The sequence below is a fragment of the Salvelinus alpinus genome, chromosome 5 (assembly GCF_045679555.1).
Source record: "Salvelinus alpinus chromosome 5, SLU_Salpinus.1, whole genome shotgun sequence".
Taxonomy (NCBI): domain Eukaryota; kingdom Metazoa; phylum Chordata; class Actinopteri; order Salmoniformes; family Salmonidae; genus Salvelinus; species Salvelinus alpinus.
In genome coordinates this window covers 82,611,165-82,625,122 of record NC_092090.1, presented here as the reverse complement: position 1 = coordinate 82,625,122, position 13,958 = coordinate 82,611,165, and the positions used below count along the sequence as shown (strand labels likewise).

General features: G+C 40.2%; 2 protein-coding genes across 2 annotated transcripts; one reads left to right on the top strand and one right to left on the bottom strand.

The window, feature by feature from the left end:
* Window positions 1-333: 333 nt before the first annotated feature.
* Window positions 334-2,616, bottom strand: hint2 (histidine triad nucleotide binding protein 2). The gene is made up of 5 exons (XM_071403768.1): window positions 2,461-2,616; window positions 2,007-2,147; window positions 1,745-1,849; window positions 1,497-1,569; window positions 334-1,382 (listed from the first exon to the last, which is right to left on the bottom strand). The coding sequence occupies exons 1-5, from the start codon at window positions 2,545-2,547 to the stop codon at window positions 1,291-1,293; spliced, it is 498 nt and encodes a 165-aa protein (XP_071259869.1). The 5' UTR covers window positions 2,548-2,616; the 3' UTR covers window positions 334-1,290.
* A 471-nt stretch (window positions 2,617-3,087) lies between these two features.
* Window positions 3,088-5,797, top strand: mrps30 (mitochondrial ribosomal protein S30). Its single transcript, XM_071403761.1, has 5 exons — window positions 3,088-3,749; window positions 3,926-4,071; window positions 4,232-4,337; window positions 4,970-5,146; window positions 5,338-5,797. The coding sequence occupies exons 1-5, from the start codon at window positions 3,152-3,154 to the stop codon at window positions 5,598-5,600; spliced, it is 1,290 nt and encodes a 429-aa protein (XP_071259862.1). The 5' UTR covers window positions 3,088-3,151; the 3' UTR covers window positions 5,601-5,797.
* Window positions 5,798-13,958: the final 8,161 nt, after the last annotated feature.

Below are 13,958 nucleotides of genomic sequence, written 5' to 3'. Positions count from 1 at the left end.
AATTTGAGAACTGCAATAGTCTGAACATGGACATGGGGTTTAAGTAAATGCAGGTGAAAGTTCAACCATGCACTCCAGATGATACAGAGTAACCTACAGTATATCCTGGGCACCAAGGTCATTTAGTCATACCAACAGTCACACAACACCTGCCCTCAGTTATATTGCTGCAAAATGTTTCTGGAGATCTGCCAGAAATATTAAGGGGGCTACAATATCAAAATAGCACATAGTAACAACAACATCTAACATATGTGAAATTTCCTATGGAATTGGGCCAGCTTGTGACATCTCCCAAACAGTTGCTTTCATTTTGACAAAATGTAGAAATCATTCACACAACTTTGTTTTATTCCATATTTGTACATACAGGCAAACTGTACACTTACATCAATCAACATATCACATTACACAATAGTTAAATAGGATGAAAATATTTAACTTTGGGAAAAAATCTAATAGTCAGACTGAAGAGCTTCATTATATTTGTATGTGACAGAGGTTAAAGGGTTACTGCACTTCCTGTTTTGGTCCTCAATTTAAATTTGGTTCATTATGAAATGCTAGTGGCCATGACTGAATTCAAACATGAGTTGGTTTCGGGTGTGGTTGTCTCGTGTGTGTTCGCAGGTGGGAAGAGTTAGCCAAATTATTTAGCCAATTAGCTTAAGCCAGCTGGTGTGCAACTGTGGCAAAGTTGGCTCGACTTTGGATAACATATCTCCGGGGATAGTTAGCGACCATCAATAAATTACACAATGTAAATGAAAATATTTTCATGTTGCACACCTTTAAGTTCTCATTAAATGCTTTCAATATTTGTATATGAATTTCTACAATTTATAGTTGGTTTGAGGTTAAGTCATTGACATTTGGAGCTATTGGAATTTTAACGTATTGTCCCATGTACATTGTGTAATTTACTGATTGTCCGTAACTAGCCCCATTTGGATATCCATAGTCAACCCAAATTGACCATGGGCATTAAGCTCCTAATTGATGATTACTTCATGGGTGCTGCCAGATGTGGGAATTTGGGCAGGATTGAAACAAACCCAATCTTAACATACATTGTGATGCAATCCTGACCACAAGTGTCACAAAAATATTTTTGGATGAGACGGACTTTATGAACACAATGATCTTATTTACACAATGTAGTCAATTTTGACAGTAGAATAATGTTTCCGACTCATATCGAGTTTTCTAAATGAGAAGTTGTTTTTTTTGGGGCAGTTGCTCTTTAAGGTTAACATGAAACTAACCCCTCTAAGGCAGGAAGTCCATCTGTTAACCTGGAGGCCAGTTCAGCTGTCTGCCTCCCAGGACGTGGATGTGAAGGTGGTATACAGACTGGGCACCATGCTTCCCATCGTTGATCACTGTGGAAGATAGAAATGCAGTTACATATTTATAACAACTAAATATGTGTCTGTGAAATGCGTGAAGCTCATATGTAGTTTGACACTACTTATTATGGTCATCTTAATACTTACCCACTCTGTAACCTTCGTGCAATGCCTCTTTCTTCGCCACATTTTTTGCAACCACTAGGAGGTGACCTAACAGCTACATAAAATAGCAAAGAGTGTTTTTAAAGTTGAAAGACAATCTGGATTGAGACAAATTTTAGCAGAAGCCAGAGGGGGGGAAAACCAACACAATTCAACGTAATAGGATTCTTTCGTGTGATCAAAATCAGAAAATGACATATAGAGAAAGTAGAGACAAATCAGTAGGATACCTCAGCATCATCATCTTTAACTTCACTGATTTTTGGGATAGGGTCCCTTGGAATAACCAGGAAATGCACAGGAGCTTGTGGACTGATATCTCTGAAAGCTAAACACTGAAGAAAAGGAAAACAACAAAAACATGATAACATTCCAAAATATTGAACATCAATATAATGCCCTTATACCCTGTGGCTGAATGTTGATCATCTATTGTCTACGTGGAGTACAGTAAAATAAACATATGCATACATGTCTGTGTGCGGTGTATACCTTATCATCTTCATAAATGATATCTGCAGGAATACTTTTGTCAATCACTTTGGAAAAGATAGTTGGCGATCCATATTTCTTCCTTGCTTCTTCAGCAAGACGCACCTCGTCATTCTTTGTGTTTGATGTGCAGAAGTGTCTCTGTGACATGACAAACAATAACAGAGGTTGACAAATTAGCAGGTTGCAATTTTTTTTACATTAACTTAGCTTCTGTATTGATCTTTAGGAGGCGTGTTATTGCAAACACTACAGTGCAGATACTGCGGCACCGTCAATTGCAAAAACGTCCATGAACCATTCTAACAGCCCGAATCTCTTGGTGAGTGGGCACTGCTCCTGTGCCAGCTGGAGGACACACCTGCCCATGACAATGACGCTCTCCGAAAGTCAACAACACAAAAGTGTTAACTACTAAGATTAAAACAATTAGGTTTATTCTCAGAATAGCTACCTCTGCTCGGCATGCAGGGCGAAAAATGCGTGAATGGGAAACACTTTTCCTGAAGCATTGTGTCGGCAAAAGTTGGCGAAAATTCATAGCTATGAGTGCACTGTGCAAATTCCGTTTGGAGAGTTGCAATCTTACCGGATATGATGTCTGCGTGGCCCGTGTTCGTCACTAGTTAACACATCCACAAAGTCATGAATCTCGCCTATTTCTAAAATTTCTCTTTTTAAAATCAGATGTTAAATCTAAGCCTAACCTTAACTATAACATTAACTATACTGCTAAAATTATGCCTAATCTTAAATTAAAAAGCTAATTTTTGTTTTAATAAATTTTTACGATATAACCAATTTTTACTTTATGGCTATGTTATCTAGTGTGAACCCTCTCCCGATGAATAAGTTGTATTCATGAATCAAAACGTTCTCTTGTGTTTCAAAACGATTACAATTTCAAAAGTTTGCCTCTCATGATTGGTGTAAGATGCTGTAAACATAATATTTTCGATTAAAATAACCATTCCATTAATAGCATACACATTCCGAAAACAACACTAGAGAATGAGTGGCCCAGAAATGTTTTTCGCTCGAGCAGTATTTATTTTTACCCTCCACGTGGTGGCGATATTCTGCATTTAACCAGTTTGCACGAGACGCACGAGAAGAAGAACTCGCTCTCGTCATCAGCGACAAACATGGCGGCGCGCACTTGCTTGCCCTTGCAGTCATTACTTCATAAAAATGGACATGTGTTTAGAAGCGACCGGATCGTTCATACAAAGACAGCAATTCAGGAGCCTGTATACCCTCCCATTGTACCTTCGCTGACCGCTAAAAGTAAGTCTGCAAAAGGACGTCAGATTGCAGAACATCTTGACAAAGTACGTGCCGCCGATGTGCAGGAAAAACTAACATTCCTCACACGAGTTCAGCGAAAGAAATATGTGTTGTGTCCGCAAACCTTTGCTCTTAATGCTGATAAATGGTATCAGCACTTCACAAAGACTGCATACCTACCTGGCTTACCTGAGAAGTTCATTGTTGAAGAGACCAAGGAGGAATCAGTACCTGACACTCAGAATGCGTCATCCACCATTGACGAAACTACATTTGCTGACATCCGTTCCCATGTCTGCCATTCAATTTTACAAGAGAACTGGTACATGAAGAAACGTCAACCGTTCTTGCAAAGGGAACAAGAACATTATGTGGCACCTTTTCTGAGAAACCTGGTATCTGGACTCACACACACTATGGCCAAACACAACCCTGTACTCCAGCTGTCAAGTTTAGGTAAACCATGAATTTGTTCATTTATTCATAATCACTCCTTGATTCCACCCTCAGTCCAAGGCATGATGTGTAAGCATTAAAAAGTCATCAGTGGCACTAACTCATATGTAAGGGGAAGTTGTGATTATGTCAGTCTCTGCTATGCAAAAGACTCTCTTACATCACTTTCTGTTTAGATCTTGACCCTCAGGTTAACTTCTACTGGATGAGAGGGCAGAGGACCATTCCAAGGGGACATCGGGGTGGCCGCGTCGAGCCAATCAGATTTCAGATTGATGATAAGCCACACAGTCAGATAAGGATACCTCAACAACTTCCACAGGTACTACATAGTCACCAGCAGATTGGAAAGGGCTAATGTGATGCTCCATTAGCTGTTAAAAAACATTTGATGTGAAGCTGGGATTTGGCCAAATGTTTTTTTTAGACCTACATTTGAGTGCAAGTAGTTTCCAAATAAATCTCCACTGACCCTCTTCCAGTTTGTCCCCCTTGAGGTGGTGATGTCTGCTGAAGTCCCAGAGATAAAGTTTGCCCCAGACCTGCTTCCTATGTTCAGGAGACAGTATGAGAACAATATCTTCACAGGTAATAATGGAGTAGACCAAGGTTCCCCAACTGGTGGCCCGGGGGATAAATTTGGCCCGCAAGTTATTTTTATTTGGCCAACAAAATTTTCAGTACAATTTTGTTTTTGTGCTTTTTACTTTTTTATTGTTGGACATAAGACTGTAAAAACACCAGCAAATCAACTCCAAGTGATTTTAATTTTGGAAATCAAAAGTATTCCCACGCATAATGGAGAGATGTGATCAAATACAAATGTAAGCAAGGTTTGAAATTGTTCTAGTCCAATATTATCTGTTTGGGCTTCTTGCGGTCAATTTGCAGTCTACAAATTAATTTTAAATTATGTTCTGGCACCCTGACCATCCACTCAAGAAAAAAAATCGTCCCCCAGATGAATCTAGTTGATGATCCCTGGAGTAGGCTTTGGATGTAAAATTGTCACAAGGTGTTGGTTGTTAATTTAGTAATATTGATCAAAGTATTTGTGCCTGCCTGGCTGCCGGTCTGTTTCAGCCTCAGCCATTTACTTTGTCATAGTCATAGGTGGTGCATCAACCAACTGCAATTCGTCCACTAGTGGTGGTAGTGTCAAAGTGTTCTGTGTGGGTGTATATTTCAACATAATTATTTTATCGTCTTTACTTTCCCAGGAGCCAAGCTTCATGATCCAGGCTGTTACGGCCACACCCAGTTCCACCTGGTCCCTGACAGGTACCGCAGGGACAAAATGGCCAAACGGAATCTGACTGACCAGATCGAGGTCTACCTGAGAGCCAATGGCATTGCCAGTCTATTTGCATGGACAGGAGCACAGGCCATGTATCAAGGTGTCTAGTCATAACTTGAATATCAGATGTTATTCTCCTTACCTACCTGAGAATAATCAGTAGTTTAAAAAATATATAATTTTACCATTCAACTTTTCTCTCTGACTGCTCTTGAATTAATATATTCTTAATAGTTGTGAATAACACCATTTGTTAAAGCACATTTGTAATCTTGAACAAAACATCACTAGGTTTCTGGAGCCATGAGGACGTGACCAGGCCTTTTGTGTCCCAGGCTGTGATCACCGACGGCCAGTACTTCTCCTTCTTCTGCTACCAGCTCAACACCCTGGGCCTGTCCATGGAGACGGCCGCTGGGAACCCCAGGAAGAACGTGTGCTGGGGGACAGACAGCATGCGTCTGTATGAGGGGGTGAAGGATGGGGCTGTGGTGGGGCTGGACGACAGGGTCCTCAAGCTCCTTGTCCAGTTCCTACTGAACAGGTCAGGTTGACATGGAGAGTTTAGTGTTTGTGGGAGAAAGGAAGTGTTTTTGTTGAAGTGTTTCCATCTGTATTCAACATTGGCCAATATCAACTAAAGGACACAACTGAACATGCATGCATACATACATACAGTACATCGCTGGTATAATCTGGCAGAATGTATTCATGTAGAATGGAATAAAAATAAATATTTAAAAAATGGAAACCGTTGCATACAGGTCAGTGGGTTGTTTTTCAGCTGTGTGTATGGAATTAAATGAATGCGCAGTCCAATGTTTTCAAACTGGTTCTGCTGTTCGTCACTACGTGGTTTTTAGTCAGTGGGAAAACGGCACAACAATTCTTTAGGGACACTGACAAAGCTGATCTATCATTAGATTTGTATTTACCATCCACATACAACAGGAAAGTTATATCTGAGTTGGAACAAAAACATGAGTTATAGGCACACTGCTTTAACATTTACAGATATTGTCAAATAATCAGGCATCATATGGGGACTTCAAGGGATTCATTGTCAGCAAAGCAGAGAATTTCACCTGTTTATGAAAGTATAAGGAGCAGCACACACTAATTTGTGTAAATGTTAAGTGCAGTTGAAGATGGACAGGCTAGAAAAGTGCAAGAAGTCTTGTCAAACAGGAAGACGTTTGCATTTCTGTTTAACCACAGACATACATATCCTGTTAGGCAACAGAAAGCCTCTCAAGCTGTCACCAACCGAACCAAAAACACTGCTCAGATATCACTGCTATTTTCGCAACCTCATAGGTACCGGTAGTATGATGGTGAATGAAACATGGACAAATACAAATGGAAAATTTCTGTAAAAATGCAGAAAAAGTATTGTCCATGAACATAATTGTTGTTCCAAAAAGTAACATATTTTACTAAGATGTCTCAGTATATCCAACAACTTATGACACAACACACTGTACCTGCCAAATTGAAATCTATTTCCGCCTCCTTGTCCACACCACTAAAGACGCATGAGTAATTCCCAAGAGTATCTCCATTAATACTGAACCTGTAAAAGAAGATATAATCATTGCTAATATAATCATAGCTTAATTTCCACATGTCTAAGGAAAATATGTCTAAAATAGAAGGATGTTTTGTCAGTCTAAGAAACATTCACTGTCAAATTTCAATTAGCCACATCATTAGATGTTGGAAAAGCATGGGTTCTGGCAATGGGATAGGATTGGTTACAGTCTGACAAACAGGTGATTGCTGGTAGTCATGTAACCCACCATTCTGGGAAACAATATAGCACAGGCGAAGTGCATCATTTTAACTCCTCCAGTAGTGATATATTACCAAAGCATATTTGCATACGGTAATACATAATGCCTAATTTGGAAATTTCTCCTAAACTCTATGAATATCAATTATAATAGACCATGGTGTACATACATTTGCATAAAAAGTTGACAGTGACATTTCTGGTTTACAGTCTCTAAACCTGATGGAACAATAAATACATACTTACACTCTTTTTAGATGGTATTGTTCATTCTCCAAAAGTATAGTAAGCCGAGTGTTAACAATTTCACTTCCATCTTTTCTCCAATACCCAGTAATGTTTGGTAATTTATTTGGATTACCGGTCCATGTACAGTTGAAGTCGGACTCGGTTTTCAACCACTCCACAGATTTCTTGTTAACAAACTATAGTTTTGGCAAGTCGGTTAGGACATCTACTTTGTGCATGAGACAAGTAATTTTTCCAACAATTGTTTACAGACAGATTATTTCACTTCTAATTCACTGTATCACAATTCCAGTGGGTCAAAAGTTTACATACACTAAGTTGACTGTGCCTTTAAACAACTTGAAAATTCCAGAAAATGATGTCATGGCTTTAGAAGCTTCTAATGGGCTAATTGACATAATTTGACTCAATTGGAGGTGTACCTGTGGATGTATTTCAAGGTCTACCTTCAAACTCAGTGCCTCTTTGCTTGACATGGGAAACTCAAAAGAAAAGTCTGGTTCATCCTTGGGAGCAATTTCCAAAGGCCTGAAGGTACCACGTTCATATGTACAAACAATAGTACGCAAGTATAAACACCATGGGACCACGCAGCCGTCATACCGTTCAGGAAGGAGACGCGTTCTGTCTCCTAGAGATGAATGTACTTTGGTGTGAAAAGTGCAAATCAATCCCAGAACAACAGCAAAGGACCTTATGAAGATGCTGGAGGAAACAGGTACAAAAGTATCTATATCCACAGTAAAAGTCCTATATCGACATAACCTGAAAGGCTGCTCAGCAAGGAAGAAGCCACTGCTCCAAAACCGCCATAAAAAAAGCCAGACTACGGTTTGCAACTGCACGTGAGGACAAAGATCATACTATTTGGATAAATGTCCTCTAGTCTGATGAAACAAAAATAGAACTGTTTGGCCATAATGACCATCGTTATGTTTGGAGGAGTAAGGGGGATGCTTGCAAGTCGAAGAACACCATCCCAACGTGAAGCACAGGGGTGGCAGAATCATGTTGTGAGGGTGCTTTGCTGCCGGAGGGACTAACGCACTTCACAAAATAGTTGGCATCATGAGGAAGGGAAATTATGTGGAATATATTGAGCAACATCTCAAGACATCAGTCAGGAAGTTAAAACCTCTACCACTTCTCTCTCCCGGATCCGGGATCCTACTCATCAAAAAAGCTGACTAGCATAGCCTAGCCTAACGGGACAGGGATATCATATAATATAATTTTAATGAAATCACAAGTCCAATACAGCAAACGAAAGATAAACAGCTTGTGAATCCAGCCAACATTTCCGATTTTTAAAATGTTTTACAGCGAAAACAAAATATGTATTTCTATTAGCTAACCACAATAGCCAAAGACTCAACCGCATATTTTCACCATGTTTCTACCGCATAGGTAGCTATCACAAAACCGACCAAATAGAGATAAAATTAGTCACTAACCAAGAAACAACTTCATCAGATGACAGTCTTATAACATCATGTTATACAATACAATTGTTTTGTTCGAAAATGTGCATATTTAGAGATACAAATCCTGATTATACATTGTGAATACGTAGCATCGATTCACCAGAATCTCCAGAGATATTTTGGACACTCACCTAATCTGACCAAAGAACTCATCATAAACTTTACATAAAAATACTTGTTGTATGGCAAATGAAAGATACACTGGTTCTTAATGCAACCGCTGTGTTAGATTTTTTTTAAAGAACTTTACCATAACATACAGCTTGCGTTATTGCGAGACAGCGCTCACCAAAACGGCGGAGAATAGGACTCAACATTTTACACAGAAATACGAAATAACATTATAAATGTTTTCTTACTTTTGTTGAGCTTCCATCAGAATGTTGTACAAGGAGTCCTTGGTCCAGAATAAATCGTTGTTTGGTTTTAGAATGTCCATTTCTTCTGTCGAATTAGCAACCTTAGCTAGCCATGTGGCGCGAACATGCCCATCAACTCTTGGCGCAAAGAACGGAAAATTCCGAACGGAAATAAACGTTGAATAAACTGATAAAACTCGGTTGAAAAAACCTACTTTATGATGTTATTATCACATGTATCAAATGAAATCAGAGCCGGAGATATTCGCCGTGTATACGTAACGCTTTTCAGAAGCCAATGTCGAGCTCCGCGAGCTCCTTGGTAGACAAAGAAAATTCCTGACCTGCCACTCCAAAAGCTCTTGTTCGGCCTCAGATCAAGCTAGACACCCCATTCCACCTTCCACTGCCTGTTGACATCTAGTGGAAGGCGTATGAAGTGCATGCATATCGATAAATATAAGGCAATTGAATAGGCAGGCCCTGAAACAGAGCCTCGTTTTCAGATTTTTCACTTCCTGCATGGAAGTTTGCTGCAAAATGAGTTCTGTTTTACTCACAGACATAATTCAAACAGTTTTAGAAACTTCTGAGTGTTTTCTATCCAATAGTAATAATAATATGCACATTGTATGATCTAGAAAAGAGTACGAGGCCGTTTCATTTGGGCACGATTCTTTCCAAAGTGAAAACAGCGCCCCCCCTATTGACAAAAATTAAAGCTTGGTCGCAAATGGGTCTTCCAAATGGACAATGACCCCAAGCATACTTCCAAAGTTGTGGCAAAATGGTTTAAGGACAACAAAGTCAAGATATTGGAGTGTCCATCACAAAGCCCTGAGCTCAAGAAAGGGCTTAGAAAATGTGTGGGCAGAACTGAAAAAGCGTGTGCGAGCAAGGAAGCCTACAAACCTGACTTAGTTACACCAGCTCTGTCAGGAGGAATGGGCCAAAATCCACCCAACTTATTGTGGGAAGCTGATGGAAGGCTACCCAAAATGTTTGACCCAAGTTAAAGAATTTAAAGGCAATGCTACCAAATACTAATTGAGTGTATGTAAACTTCTGACCCACTGGGAATGTGATGAAAGAAATAAAAGCTGAAATAAATCATCCTCTCTACTATTATTCTGACACTTCACATTCTTAAAATAAAGTGGTGATCCTGCCTGACCTGAAACAGTTTTTTTTTTACTAGGATTAAATGTCAGGAATTGTGAAAAACTGAGTTTAAATGTATTTGGCTAAGGTGTATGTAAACTTCCGACTTCAACTGTACATGCTTGCTCTAAATCGATGGGTTTCAAGATTTTTTACTTTTTCAACCAGACTGTCACCTGTATTATAAATAGATTTTTACTGCACATGTAGGCTAGACAATGTCATCTTTAATTTAATGAACCAACCCTATAATACAGCTATACTAGATCTGTAAACTATACACAAAACATTCAGATGAGCATATACCAGAATTTCAGACAAAATTAAATACAAACATTTTCTAAAGTAGCACAAGATGACTGAGTGAAGAATGGAATACAAATGTGACACTACATTATCAAATTATGAACACAAACTAGTGGCTCAAATAAGAACTAATAGTTACCTTTCAGGACTGTACTCTTAAAGACTGTTGTGACTGGATCCTTCAAAACCAAGGAAGGATCTGTTTCAGCTATAAGAGAAATTAACATAAACATTGTTGCTTGCTTTTTACAAGCTACATAAAGTATGTTTATAATAATATACTAATGGTGATATTTAGGGTGAATTAACGTGCCAGTGTCAAATAATCTTTAAATTCCCACAGAGTAATATCATCAGATCACATGCAGTCCATATTCAGAGCATAAAGTATCTAGCTGTTGAATTTCTATTGATATAATGGAGACAACAGCATTTTAACTGAATCCACATTTGAATCAATCAGCACATCCACATAGTTCATAGTTTTTCAAAGCTCAGTAGTCTAACCACTACACCTGACATTGAAGCAGTTAACTGCTACAAATGGTAGGCCATGTACAGTAATAGTCATGTAAAGCACATGGTGCTTGCAGTACCCACTTCAAAGCCATTGCCAGCAGCACATCACTACAAGTGGCTCAGTAATGGAAAATTACCTCTCCTGTGATGCAGTATCAAAGCAAACAACAGACCCAGTCATTGGGTCCAACGTAATACATAACAGTGTAGGATTAAAGACATCTGAATACACCACATCAATGCAGTTACTGTGCAAATCAAATGCACCTTTGCTGATGTACTGATACAGCCAAGACACACAGCCACAATGTTTCCACTGGCTAAGGTCACATCACAACCGTCCAAGCAGAAAGACCTAAAAAGCTGATACATATAAAATCCAGATGATTATTTATTTGTATAGATGCCTCTCCAGAAGAAAGGAAGCAGGATCAGGATGAGTTGAAGGGACCGAGTAAGAAAACATGGTTGTTTTAGTCAGTCAGCTAGTCCCTTAAAATCTGCTGCATAGAGCTCTTCTCTCTCTCATCAGTTTCCTGCTACTAACTCTCTCTCTTATCGGTTTCCTGCTACTCTCATCAGTTTCCTGCTACTCTCTCTCTCATCAGCGTCCTGCTACTCTCTCTCTCATCAGTTTCCTGCTACTCTCTCTCTCGCTCATCAGTTTCCTGCTACTCTCTCTCTCATCAGCTTCATGCTACACTCTCTCATCAGCTTCCTGTTACTCTCTCTCTCATCAGCTTCCTGCTACTCTCTCTCTCATCAACTTCCTGTTACTCTCTGTCTCTCATCAGCTTCCTGCTATTCTCTCACTCTATGGGCCCCCCTTCCCCCCCTCCTTGTTCTTCCCCTCGGCATCACCGTACTGCCGTCTTCATCGACCTGGCCAAGGCTTTCGACTCTGTCAATCACCATATTCTTATCGGCAGACTCAGTAGCCTCGGTTTTTCTAATGACTGCCTTGCCTGGTTCACCAACTACTTTGCAGACAGAGTTCAGTGTGTCAAATCGGAGGGCATGTTGTCCGGTCCTCTGGCAGTCTCTATGGGGGTACCACAGGGTTCAATTCTCGGGCCGACTCTTTTCTCTGTATATATCAATGATGTTGCTCTTGCTGCGGGTGATTCCCTGATCCACCTCTACGCAGACGACACCATTCTGTATACTTCTGGCCTTTCCTTGGACACTGTGCTATCTAACCTCCAAACGAGCTTCAATGCCATACAACACTCCTTCCGTGGCCTCCAACTGCTCTTAAACGCTAGTAAAACCAAATGCATGCTTTTCAACCATTCGCTGCCTGCAACCGCACGCCCGACTAGCATCACCACCCTGGACGGTTCCGACCTAGAATATGTGGACATCTATAAGTACCTAGGTGTCTGGCTAGACTGCAAACTCTCCTTCCAGACTCATATCAAACATCTCCAATACAAAATCAAATCTAGAGTCTGCGTTCTATTTCGCAATAAAGCCTCCTTCACTCACGCCGGCAAACTTACCCATGTAAAACTGACTATCCTACCGATCCTCGACTTCGGCGATGTCATCTACAAAATAGCTTCCAATACTCTACTCAGCAAACTGGATGCAGTTTATCACAGTGCCATCCGTTTTGTTACTAAAGCACCTTATACGACCCACCACTGCGACCTGTATGCCCTAATCGGCTGGCCCTCGCTACATGTTCGTCGTCAGACCCACTGGCTCCAGGTCATCTACAAGGCTATGCTAGGTAAAGTGCCGCCTTATCTCAGTTCACTGGTCACGATGGCTACACCCACCCGTAGCACGCGCTCCAGCAGGTGTATCTCACTGATCATCCCTAAAGCCAAAACCTAATTTGGACGCCTTTCCTTCCAGTTCTCTGCTGCCTGCGACTGGAACGAAATCTCTGAAGTTGGAGACTTTTATCTCCCTCAACAACTTTAAACATCTGCTATCCGAGCAGCTAACCGATCGCTGCAGCTGTACATAGTCCATCGGTATATAGCCCACCCAATTTACCTACCTCACCCCCCATACTGCTTTTATTTATTTACTTTTCTGCTCTTTTGCACACCAGTATCTCTACTTGCACATGATCATCTGATGATTTATCACTCCAGTGTTAATCTGCTAAATTGTAATTATTCGATTTATTGCCTACCTCCTCATGCCTTTTGCACACATTGTATATAGATTCTCTTTTTTTCTACCATGTTATTGACTTGTTTATTGTTTACTCCAAGTGTAACTCTGTGTTGTTGTCTGTTCACACTGCTATGCTTTATCTTGGCCAGGTCGCAGTTGCAAATGAGAACTTGTTCTCAACTAGCCTACCTGGTTAAATAAAGGTGAAATAAAAATAAAATAAACTGGTGTTCCTTTATTATTCATACAGACACAGACCCAGGGAACAGACAGTCCTGTCCCATTGTGCAACAGCAACCCTGTAATGGAAGGTGCAAACAAAGTACAGTACAGTGAGTATCATATGACAACCCCTATACTACAGTACAAACATTTGGTTGAAAAATGACTTGGGGTGGGAGGGAAGGTAAATAGATACACAAGTCATGTGAGATGTGATGTAGGACAGCTATAGGTCACATGGTATGCCTGTCATCTTGGAGATCATTGTTCAAAGTCTGTCCATTATTTCCCAAAATGATACGTGCAATATCACATTTATACCGTGAACATCGCCTGTGTTAATATTGGCAACGTTTGAAATTACTTCTGTATTCACAATTTTGATGTCCTAATGAAATGTATATGTTTCAAGTTGTTTACTTTGGACAAGACAGTATAGTTTCATTAACTGAGTGCAGACTTAGCGATTTACTCAATGGTATAGTATACAGATTGCACTCTCAGTCTGGGACATCTAGTGGGACTCAGGATATGGTTGGTGATATAAGGGGATTAAGGTCAAACTCACACAAGCAGCATGACACGGATTAGGCCTAGTGAGTAGTGCTCTGCCCTGTCTTTAGTGGAATATACCACTATACCAGTCTACACCACAATGTTACCCATCTCAAAAGCAGTCCCTGTGAA